This window comes from Onychomys torridus, chromosome 7 (assembly GCF_903995425.1).
Source record: "Onychomys torridus chromosome 7, mOncTor1.1, whole genome shotgun sequence".
Lineage (NCBI taxonomy): Eukaryota > Metazoa > Chordata > Mammalia > Rodentia > Cricetidae > Onychomys > Onychomys torridus.
Genome location: NC_050449.1, coordinates 107,037,644 through 107,049,959, shown reverse-complemented (window position 1 = coordinate 107,049,959; position 12,316 = coordinate 107,037,644). Strand labels below are relative to the sequence as shown.

The 12,316-nt window shown below is 47.8% G+C and overlaps 1 protein-coding gene across 1 annotated transcript in view; it reads left to right on the top strand.

The window, feature by feature from the left end:
* The window catches only part of Cmtm8 (CKLF like MARVEL transmembrane domain containing 8), a 56,234-nt gene extending 44,494 nt beyond the window's left edge, over positions 1-11,740 (top strand). Inside the window, exons 2-4 of the mRNA XM_036193393.1 lie at positions 2,193-2,366; positions 10,538-10,654; positions 11,396-11,740. Coding sequence (XP_036049286.1) covers positions 2,193-2,366; positions 10,538-10,654; positions 11,396-11,479 — 375 coding nt within the window. The 3' untranslated portion in view covers positions 11,480-11,740. The remainder of the gene's footprint in view (positions 1-2,192; positions 2,367-10,537; positions 10,655-11,395) is intronic.
* Positions 11,741-12,316: the final 576 nt, after the last annotated feature.

Below are 12,316 nucleotides of genomic sequence, written 5' to 3'. Positions count from 1 at the left end.
ACCCTGTATGCAGATTCCCACCACACTGCTTGCTGGGAATAACTGGGTCCTATGACAGCCTCAGTGTAGGTCTTTGGTCAATCTTAAAATGTCAGAGTAACCTGAGTCCCAAGTTCCTAACAGCACCTGGGCTGGGGGCTTCATTCTACTCGGAATTGCCCCAGGGACTCCTCAGTGGTGCTGGGAGGGGGGGGCTGGAGGGCACGAGGGGGACACACCCTCAGGATATCATTAAGGTTTGAAATCTGTCTCATCAGGCAACTTGGACACTCTCCACCTAGGCGCTAGACCCCTAAGTCCCGTACCTCTATCCCTTCGTTTCCAAGATCGGGAAAGGAGAGAGAGGCCAGGGACCCTGTTAGAGATCGTACCAAGGCCTGAGAGCCCTGGGTGCATTCTCTGGTGCAAGGCTCTGCTACAGCCCATGAAGATACCTCAGCAAAGTCTCTGCCAGAACATCACATAGAGGCCAAGGACACGGGGATTAAATCAACCCTCCAGGTCTTTGCATTAATCCATCCTTATCTCATGTTGGATGTGGCAAAGTCTGGTACTAACACCGAGAGTCAAGAGCCTTCCCCACCTCTGCGCCATACTCAAGGCAGTCCTGCAGACAGCCAGTGCTAGGCTGGCCTTGTCATTCATCTGCAGTGTGTTGGTGCCCCCTAGTGGATAAATGGAGATGGTCGCCATGCTTGCTGAACAGAACAGTCCCTGGTTCTGAAGGAGAAACCTCAGCACATGTAGGAAGCCAACAGGCTAGAGTTGATGTGGTTCCAAGGAGATGTCCTTTTCTCTTATGGTCTCTAGCATTATGTATTAATAACCTGATTTATGAAAAAAATGTAGGAAACAAAACCCTCTGTGTGTGTGTGTGTGTTCGAGTGTGTGCACTCGCTCACATATTTCCTAATCAATAGCACGTGGGGTGTTGAACAGGAGCTGGCAGACTTCAGTGAAGGTGACTATTTTAGGCTTCATGCAGAAAGCCACAGCCTCCTCCTTTTAAGCATGAAATCACAGGCAGTAGGTAAGGGAAAGAGTATGGCTGTTTGTTGATTGCATAAAACAGGTCATGTGAGCTGGGGCCGTGGCTCAATTAAGTACTTGCCATGAAAGCATGAAGACCTGAGCTCAATCCCCAACAGTCACATAAAAAGCCAGGCATAGTGGTGCATCCTTATAATCCCAGTGCTAGGGAGGCAGACAGACAGGGGCTCACTGGTGGACAGCCCCGCAGAAAGGACAACCCCAGGTCCCAGTGAGAGACCTTGTCTCAACAAATAGGTGGATGGCTCCTGAGAAACAACAGCTGGGATTGACCTGGCCTTCTCTCTCTCTCTCTCTCTCTCTCTCTCTCTCTCTCTCACACACACACACACACACACACACACACACACTCATCATTGATACAGGCTACGAGCTGCATGTAGTTATGACCACTGTTTGTCAACTGTATTGAAACAGACCCGAATAATGTGTCTAACACATGACATGGTAAATTCCTCAGGTTCAGTGACACTGTGCCTCTCTCACATCTGTGACCTCAGTGCCCAGCACCATGCATAGTAAGAGCAAGTGCTCAGGGAGCACACTGCTAACCCAAAATGGCTCTGACTGACCTCTGTAACATAGCAATTTCATTCCAGAATTTCCCAGAATGCACTGAGTGACAAGAAGCATGCTCTCCGAATTGGCCATTTAGACCATCAGAGCAGATAGGGGCCAGCTGCCATCCGTGTTTTCTTTTCTAATTTGTCTCTGTCTAAAATGAACCAGGGTGTGATGTGAGAGGCCAGCAGGCCAAACTGCTTTGTTTAGCACAAAGAAAGCGGAGGCTGGCCTGCGAGACACGGCGCTACAGCCAAAGCCCCATGGACCCCGGAGGCTGCCTCCTGGGATGTGGTGTGTGCGCTGACTGCCGGATGGCTTGGGGATTGTATTTGTTACTTCTTGTTGCTGTCCCAGAATATCTGAGACATAGTGTAAGGGATGGATTTGTTTTAAAGGGTTTATTTTTAATTATGTATACATGGGGGACATGTGCACATGAATGTACATTTGTGGGGTTGTGTTCACGTGGGCATTTGCTCCACATGTACAGGTTGTGATGGGCACTGCGACTAACGACTGTTCTTTCGATTCCACTCTTTCTCCCCGCCTGTCTCTGCATCCCCTCTGCTGCTTGGCAGGTCTTTGGACTGCTGGTGTGGACGCTCATCGCTGGCACTGAGTATTTCCGAGTCCCTGCTTTTGGCTGGGTCATGTTTGTAGCTGTCTTTTACTGGGTCCTCACGGTCTTCTTCCTCATCATCTACATCACCATGACCTACACCAGGATTCCCCAGGTGCCCTGGACCACAGTGGTAAGCCTACCTCGGGGACTACACCTGTCCAGGGGGCTATGAGGCGGGACAGCAAGGGTCTCTTGTGGATTCAGGGTCACCTCTGCTGACACGGGACAGGACAGTGCTGGGGAGGCCAACATCAGCGAATGAGTCCTCATTACCTGATGGTCTGAGCATGAAACCGGGTACAGTAGAACAGCTCATGGCCTAGGACATTCTCAGATAAACTGAGTGGAAGAAAACTGGGTTCTGTCACCATGAACAGTGTCACCTGCAAACAGGCGTGCGGGACACCATAGTCTCCAGGTCTTCCTTCAAACTCTGCATCACAGCTCTGTGTGCATGAATGAAAAGGGGCATGACAGGGGCTATTAAAACAAACACGTGGAGTCTGGGTGGAACAGGAGGGTGGGAAGCCTTGTTTCCATGACCAGTAGCAAAGAAAAAACCAAACACACACAAAAAAAGTAATAGTGTGGTAGATGGAGTACAGCACGTGCCAGGCATGTCTGGTCCCCTGTTTAAACCCCAGCACCAGAGAACCACAAATAAACTAAATTGGTGTCTTCCCATTTGGAAGCAAGAGCAGTTAAGGGGTTTGGGTGTTTGTCCTGGTTCCAGGCAGCGTGCCATATACAGGATAACAATGGTTGACCACACAGTCTTCAGGCAAAAGCCTTGGAGTGTGGGAAGTCTTGATGGGGAATTGGGAATGGCCATAGCAGTGGGAAGAGTGCTTGCCTCCACGTGCAAATCCCTGAGTTCAAACCTCAGCACCACATAACTAGGCACACCTCTAATCTCAGCATTTGGGAAGTGGAGGCAGGAGGATCAGAAAGAAGTTCAAGGTCATTTCAGCTACATATGGAGTTTGAGGCCTGTATTACATGAAACTGAGGGAGGGAGGGAGGGAGAGAGAGAGAGAGAGAGAGAGAGAGGGAGGGAGGGAGGGAGACATGTGTAAATAATTCTAGCACTTGGGAAAACAAGGCAAAGAGATGTTGAGTTTGAATCCAAGCTGGCCAAATAGTGAGTTCAAAGTTATCTTGATCTATGTATAGAAAGACCCTATTTCATTTAAAATAATAATAATAATATATTTCTTTTAAAGTGGCATCACATGTATAAAATAGAACTCTAAAGATATATTGGTTTACTTTGTTTCAAAGTAACACACACACACACACACACACACACACACACACACACACATACACAAAGCCACTTCGGACTCAATGACATCTCTATTGGCATTTTAAAGCTTTTGTGTCTAATTCTGAAAGTGATCCCAAGCAAGGTGTTTATGATCATCCAGGACCACACAGGTGGCCCTGGGAGTCAGTGTTCTCTTTTCCCATGGACACTGGGAAGGGCAGTCATTTGGATGTTGGATTAAAAAATAGCTGGTAGAGCACAATAACATGAATGAGGTGGGGCTGGACATGTAGCTCAGTGGGTAGAGCATTTGCCTAGGGTGTGGGAAGCCCTGGGTTCTGTCCTCAAAACCACATAAACTGAGTGTGGTGCATACCTGTGATCCCAGCCCTCAGGAGGTGGAGGCTGAAGGACTCTCAGGTAAATAATAAGTTGAGATAAATAATGAGTTGGAGGCCAGCCTGGACTACATGAAACTTAATCTCAAAATAAAAATTAATTAATATATTAAAAAGGAAAGGAAAAGTTGTCTCTTCTGGTAGCTGAGGCTATGTTCGTGCTTGCTGGCCAGAGCTGGTGGTGACGCTGTAGGAAAGGAAAGACTCAACTGCTTTCTTAAATTCGTGCAGGGGACCGCCTGCAGATGAGGGGGTCAGCCAGCTCTGTCCTCAGCGGCCGGAGAGTGGCAGCTCAGCAGCACCAGGGCTGGGGCTGCTCCTTCTCCCTCGCTACCATTTTCTTCTCTAGTCTAGAATTCTCTGTCCAGCTAGACATTTCCCAGCCACCTGCCACGAGGTGAGCCTGAATGTAGTGACTGGGACCAAAGCCTCTGGACGAGTCGTGCCTTTGAGATGGGGTGTGTTCTTGGAGATGACCTGTGTTCCTGGGCTAGAAGGAAGCAGCCAGACTCCTGACTGCTCAGCTTGTTCCAGGAAAGAACAAACTGACGTTACTCGTTTTGGATCACATGTCCCAAAGAGAACTGTCCGTCTGTCATCTCAGGGCTTTCCCCAGCTGTCTGCAGACCCTGTGTTCCTACTGATATCTGAAGGACTTGTCTTGGGCAGCCTCTAAGCGCCGTTTTGTCTTCAAAATTGGAAAGGAAGTAGAGAGTCAGTTCACCTATATGAGCCCCACATCCAGGAGCCTGAGGCAGAAGGATGGCCTCCAGTTCCAGGGTTGCCTGGGCCACAGAGGGAGACTCCAATACCAAAACCCAAGACTGATGTCCTGAGTTTGATCCCTGGGACCCACATGGTGGAATGGGTGACCAGGTTCCCAGAAGCTGTGTCCTTCACTCACACACATAGCCTGATACAAGCGCATGCACACGCACAAAATAAAGAAATGTAATTTTAAAAAATGTAACCCTAGAAAGTGCGGTGCATAACTGAGTAGAATCAAGCCAGTTTAAAGCTTCAGTCTGGGGGCCTGAGAGATGGCTCAGTGGTTAGAAGCATTTGCTGCTCTTTGCAGAGGACCAAGGTTCAGTTCCCAGTGCCCACGTGACTGTAGCTCAGAACGGTCTCTAACTCCAGGTCCAGAGGATCTGACGTCCTCTTCTGGCCTCCACAGACACTGCATGTACATAATGCACAGACGTGTATTCAAGCAAACACTCAGACACATTAAATAAAAATCGAACTTTAAAAAAAAAAAAAAGAGGGGCTGGAGAGATGGCTCAGAGGTTAAGAGCACCAACTGCTCTTCCAGAGGTCCTGAGTTCAATTCCCGGCAACCACATGGTGGCTCACAACCATCTGTAATGAGATCTGGTGCCCTCTTCTGTGTATATAATGAATAAATAGATCTTAAAAAAAAAATTGAAAGTCTAAAAAAAAAAGAAAGAAAGAAAGAAAGAAAGAAAGAAAGAAAGAAAGAAAGAAAGAAAGAAAGAAAGAAAAGCAAGCTGGGCAGTGATGGTGCATGCCTTTAATTTGAAACCCTGTCTTGAAAAAACAAAAAAAGAAAAGAAAAGCTTAAGTCGTGGGCAAAGATGGTTCAGTTGACAACATGCTTGCCGTACAAGCCTGAGGACCTGAGTTCAGATCTCCTGGACCCATGTAAAAAGCTGCAGTGACCGGCAAGATGGCTCAGCAGGTAAAGGTATTTGCCACCCCACCCACCAACCTGAGTTAATCCCTAGGTTGCACATGGTGGATAAAGAAAACAAACAACTATGGGCTGGGGATTTAGCTCAGTGGTAGAGCGCTTACCTAGCAACCGCAAGGCCCTGAGTTCGATCCTCAGCTCAAAAAAAAAAAAAAAAGAGAACAACTACACACGCACACGCAGAGAGAGAGAGAGAGAGAGAGAGAGAGAGAGAGAGAGAGAGAGAGTCTGACTCTATGACTCTATCACTTATCTTTGGTTAGTGGCTCCCTGTTGATTTAGCACCCTTGGCTACAAGGAACATTTTTTTAATATATACTTATTTTATTTTCTATGTGTACATGCAGGAGCCCAGGGAGGTCAGAAAAGACATCAAATCCTATGGAACTGGAGTTACAGGTGGTTGTGAGCTGTCAGATGGGTGCTGGGAACCGAACCCTTGTTCTCTGGAAGAGCAGTGAATGCTCTTAACCACTGAGCCATCTCTCTACCCCCTGACATGGAACTTCCCAAAACACTCCATCTGGTAGAGTGGGCCCCTTCGGAGGGTGGTGACCTGCCTGGTTGGAGCTCAAATTCTCCCCCAGCATGGCAAGGTGTTTCAGTCACTTCTTACCAACTCTCCTCTGAAACTGGTATCTAGTTCTGGCCTGTAGGAACCCGCCGGGACACTGAATATGCTTTCCCTCTCCTGTGGAGGGATAGATGTCCTTAGCAGGTCAACGTTTTAAACTGAGGGCCACGGAGGGTCCCAGGTCCACTGTCCGGAGGATAAACCAAGAGTGGCAGACCAGCCAAGCGTTTATCTGCGTGCTCCTGTATCCCGGAGAACACAGAGGCTTTCAGAGCAACGCGGGATGGAATTTCAGGAGGGAACTGTGGCCTTCCTCCTCTCCCGCCCACAAAGAGCAGCTGGCCACCTTTGTAAAGTTCCATGCTCTCTGCAGCTCGCTCCTGTAGCACAGGGATGTTTTGAGACACACGGGAGGGTCTAGCATGCCTGAGCTGCACCTGGCCTTCACAATAGCAGGACAGTGTGATGCTGTGATGCCCATTCCTCCCCACAAGCACACACTGCCCCCCAGTTCTCTGGAGCTTTCTGAGGAGCTGGTTTCTTTGTTTTGTTGTCCTTTGGTTTTGGTTTTGAGACCCAGACAGGTCTCTGTGTGGCTGAGAATGACCTTAGTGCACCATGACACCCACGTTATCTGGGCTAGAGATGGACGTCATGGCTGCATGCGCTCTCCCAACTGAGCTACATCCTTGGTGAGACACCGTCGCTTTACTTAGCATTACTCTATCCAAACTGGATTCTGCTTAGTTAACATTTGCATAGGTTCGATTTTTTAAAAAATATTCTTTTTTTTTTTTTTCAAGACAGTTTCTCCGTGTAGCTTTGCACCTTTCCTGGAACTCACTTGGTAGCCCAGGCTGGCCTCGAACTCGCATAGATCCGCCTGGCTCTGCCTCCCAAGTGCTGGGATTAAAGGCATGCGGCACCACCACCCAGCTTTTTTTTTTTTTTTTTTTTTTTTTTTTTTAAGATTCAAATCTGATCATTTATTAGTTACTGATAAAGACTTATTTTGACTGGACTCAGACTGAGAAGAAGTCTCAGTGAGGACAGCCGACATCTCTTGGCACTCTGTTCCTGGTGTTTTTCTTTGCCGTTCTTTCTTTTGGTCAAAAGTTTAGCATCTTCTGCAACCTCCTTCCCCAGCTTGTTCCTTCAGGCCGGATGTTGGTGTTTGTGTTGCAGGACTCTTGGGCACTGTGGTCCTGGGCTTCTGACCTTCTTTGTGTAAGGGCTCTCTGACAACAGACTGGGACATTATCTTCTTTAGAGATATTGGAAAGCTTTCCCAACCACCAAGACACAGTAGTGTCCATCAGTCCGGGATATCCTTCTCTCCTTCATCTATAATTACCAAGTTGACAACTCTCAGGCTGGCATCTGCAGTGCATCCTGAACAGACCTGCACTTCCTCTCTCCAGTTCTCCTTGATCTAGAACAAGAATGCCTCTAGCTCAACAGCAGGTACACTCTGCTCTGGGTCAAGATGCCTTGCTTCACAGCAAAACCTTGTCATTCCCACCACTGATTTGGACCACGTAGTCCCTCCATTCTTCCACTTCTGTGTCCATGTCCTTCTCATACGAAGTCTGAAGCTTGTATCCATTTCAGTGAGTTTCTGATGGCCATTGTATAAGAAAGGGATACCTGGCTTTATCTTAGGCACCATGAAACAGTTTTATCTTGTTGTTTTGTTTGAGACAGGGTCTCAGTATGTAGCCTTGGCTGGCCTGGAATTCATTGTGTAGACCAGCCTGGCCACAAATTCACAGAGATCTACCCACCTCTGCCTCCAGGTACTGGGATTAAAGGCTTGCACCACCACACCTGGCCTCAAACCATTTTTTAAAAGGTGGGAAGTCTGTCATTTGACAAATGATGAGTGTGTGCGACCTTCTCTAAATCCCTAGACATACAACCAATAGTCACAAGGAACCACCAGGGAAAGAGGACTCTTCTCCCTAATCATTTTTCCAGGCTTAAATGGCTAAGACCATTTGTTAAGCAGATGTACTAACTTTTTTCTAAAAGAATAAAATACATAAGGTAGTGTTCATTTTTGCTTGCGACTTTTAAAATCGAGTTATTTTTGTCAATGTAAACTCACAGTGACTCACTTGAGGACCATACTACCTTGCAACATGCCTCATACCTACTTCTTCCAAGTGTTCAAGTTCCCAGAGCAAAATGTGAGTGAATACTCTTCGTTACCTCCTAACAACACTGGCCTTGTTGGAAAGAACTCCAGAATGAGGCCACACAACACAAAAGGAAGAGACTTTACTCACAGTTGAAATGTCTACCTGGCTCTCGGGTGAGCATAACATTGGACATGATGCTCTAAGCTCTGTTTCCTTAAGGAGCTGACTCACTCAGACTGACTTGTTAAAGACTGCCCATTATCCAATAAATCACAAGGAAGATTCCTGTGGTTACTCATAAACTTGAAATTGATCTGCAAACATGACAGGTAAAGAAGGTATGGAGGAAGTCGGTAGAGACTTGTTTAGATAGAGCTTACACCAGCTTCATTGTACACCTGGAAGACTTTCTCAGTGGCATTAACGCAGATGACAGTTCTCGGGTGAAACCCCAAGTTAGACACCCTGGCTGTGTACATAATCTGCCTGGCAGAATGCCCTGTCGTGTAGACTGAATCAGAGAGCAGAATGTCTCTCTGGTGCTCCGTATTCTGTCCTGATCACCGTAAGAACAGCTCCATTGTGTTTTCCAGGTTTTCTTTCTAAATTCTTTGAACTCTTTCATATTCAAAGATCGCTTGCCTGTAGCTGATGTGACTTAGATTATCTCATGGTGGATGGCTGTCACGTAGCCAGGACCCTGGCTCAATCCCTAACAAAGCTATAGTCTAAAAGGGAGCATCACCCTGGGCCAGCGCCGCTGTGCACAGAAGGCCGAGACGAAACCGGGCTGCAGCTCGCCTCGGGATGCTGACATCTGTGTCTGTGTGTCCTTTCTTCCAGCAAAGGAGAAGATTGCTTCCTCCCTTTTTCTGACGCCATCCCTTCATCTCTGACTTCCTAAGGGAAAGATGGCAGGCATGGTAGCCCGGTCTGTGGGGTGTACCCTCTTTTCCCCTGAGTGGCTGTTGGCGCCTCCCTGCCTACCCCCCGTTCCCACACATATGCAGAGTACAGTGTCCTAGAGTTTAAATGCAACTGGAAATCAGCTGTGTAGTGGGACTTTCCTTTGGACTGCCAGCTCACAAATAATGGCACCAATACTTACTGTTAATTAGGAAAGCTCAACCTCAGCTTTGGCATTTTCCCAACTAACTCTTAATAACTTAATTAACCCGTTTGTATTAGTCTACATTCTGCCACATGCTCCGTTACCTCTCCTTAGTACCATATACATGGCTTCCTCAGTGTCTCGCTGGCGTCTCCCCCATGCCTAGCTTCATCCCGAGTTTCTCTCTTTCCCCAGAAGTCCCACTTACTCTCTCCCACCTAGCTACTGGCCATTCAGCTCTTTATGAAACCAATCACTCGGACACATCTTCACACAATGTAAACAAATATCATGCAACATTTCCCCCCCCCTTTTTTTTTTTGATAAATAACAAGGAAAAGGTTTAACTCTAACATAGTAAAACTACATAGAGTAAGAACAATTATCAGGTAAGAATTACATGTACAGTGTTGCCCAATTGGCTTTTCAATCTCCATTATTAAAGAGTAAAGAAAAATAGGGAAGCCAGAGTTCCAACAGTTCCCAAAGGCTCTGATGTTATCTGCTCCCTCTCTCCCCGCCCTCCCTCTCTTGTTTTAAGAAGTATCTGTGAAGCTAGTAGTGGTAGTGCATACCTGGCATCAGAGTACTCAGGAGGTAAAGGTAGGAGGGTCAGAAGTTCAAGGCCAACCTATGCCTGTCCCCAAAACATACATGCAAATAAAAACATACATACATACATACAAACATACCTACACATACACAATTAAGAAGTAGCTTTAGCTAATTGCCCCTCCCTGAGACTAGGAACCCAGGAGAAAGTCTCTGCCAGAGGACATGTGCTAGATGACCACAGCTGAGGTGGGGCTGGGGTGAGGCTGCATGGCCCCCCCTGCTGCCTGCCTCCCTCCACCAGGGTCACCACGCTGAGGTTCACAGGAGCAGGGAACCAGGAGCAGTGGAGGAAGAGATTAAAGGACAGTCTGCAGTCTGGGGCCCCGGCATGTGGCGCCCTGGACTGGAGCTCCAGTGCCACGCTCTCCTTCCTCCTTCACTGCCTCCTTTTGGCCCTCCCCAGCTGTCCACTGGTTCCTTCGCACCTCGGGTGCAGCCCCTGCCCTGTGAGGTCCCCCTCAACACTCTGCCCTCTTCACAGGGCCTGTACTTTAATGGCAGTGCCTTCCTCTCCTACCTCTCAGCCGCCATAGTGGATGCATCCTCTGTCTCCCCAGAGAAGGAGAGTCACAACTTCAACAGCTGGGCGGCCTCCTCGGTGAGTCAGTCCTCCCAAACACCACCCACAGTCCTCCTGAAACTTTCTCCCCAGGCCTGTTGGGGAAGAGGGAGGGGTCCAAGTTAGCTGCAGAGAAAAAGGGCCACTTGCATTAAGTGACAAATAGAGCAGTTGACTGGGTGATGGCCAACAAGGCATTACAACCTACAGGCCAGGCTTGGGTTAGCACACAGCAAGAAGGAGCCAGAGCACGAGACAGTAACTACCCTTCTAGAAAGGATCTGAGTTTCCCCTGAAGAAGATGTGGAGCAACGAGCAGCTCAGGAGGCAATGGCCAGCTCAGGAGGGTGATGGCTGGAGACACAGCATGCACTCGGAGCTTCGCACGACACGGCGAACCTTGAAGCAATAGTGACAGCCTCCTTCTCTGCAGCTGCCACAGGCTCCCCTTGGTCCCTCCTAACTTTAAACAGAGGTTTGCACATTGAGATTGGAGATTCAGAAACACTGCCTGGGGGTATGTTGTGCGGCGGCTGCCTCACCTCATTTCTTCGAGGTGATGGCAGACACCGGAGGCTGGGCCCTGTCTATGGTTACCTGCACTAGATTAGACGTACACATCTCCATCATCACCCCTAAGAAAAGTTACTGATGCAATGTAGAAAAGGAAGTCTAGGGTCCAGAGCAGTTTGAGCACCCAACGTGGTGGAGGGAAAACAGTAGTTTTCTAACCTGGACACGTTCTTAAGCCCCATCTCTATCATGCTTCCCTCCCCACAGTTCTTTGCCTTCCTGGTCACCATCTGCTACGCTGGAAACACATACTTCAGTTTCATAGCCTGGAGATCCAGGACCACACAGTGACTTCCTCTTCGGATAATGGAGAAGAAAACACACCAGGATGAATCCCTCTGTAAAAATGGTTGTAGCTATAATGTACATTGCCCCAGAATTGTATTTAACTAATGTTTTTATATCTTAGTTAAATTACCGCCTAATGGCTTGTTACAATTAAGCTGATACTTACTTGCAAGTGCTGTGACTTCTAATGAACCCCGAGGTCTCTCGACCTCCTCATAGGCTTTATTTTCTTACATAATGTATAAATAAATTGTTGAATGTTAAGAGCGTGTCAGATTTGTAAAGCTAACTTTTTAAATTACGTCTCTGCTTATTCGGTATGTGTGCCTGTGTATATGTGTTTGTGTATGGGTGTGGGTATACAAGTTTGCCACAGTGCGCACGTCGAGGTCTGGAATTTACTCTGTAAACCAGGCTGGCCTTGAACTCGGAGATCCACCTGCCTCTGCCTTCCAGGGATTAAAGGCATGCCCCACTACCATGTAGCTTATTTTTATTTTTAATTGTGTGTATGTATGTATAGGGTGAGGACATCAAATCCCCTATAGCTGGTGTATAGGCACTTAGGAGCTGGGTCCCCTGCAGGAGCAATGTGCGGCTCTTACCTGCTGTGATAGCTCTCCAAAGCTAATGTTGAAGATACCAGATTAAATGGCACAACGCCCCAGCAAATGTTTAATATGACGGATAGGGGGCGCATCCAGAGCCTTGCAGCTGGGAAAGGCAGCCATATTTGTCAGAAAACACTTGTCCTTTGTCACCAGGACAGGGTGGCAAGAAAGCCCATCTCTTCAGATCTGGGAGCCACAGTGCCCATGACTCTTACATGCTGGCCCATAT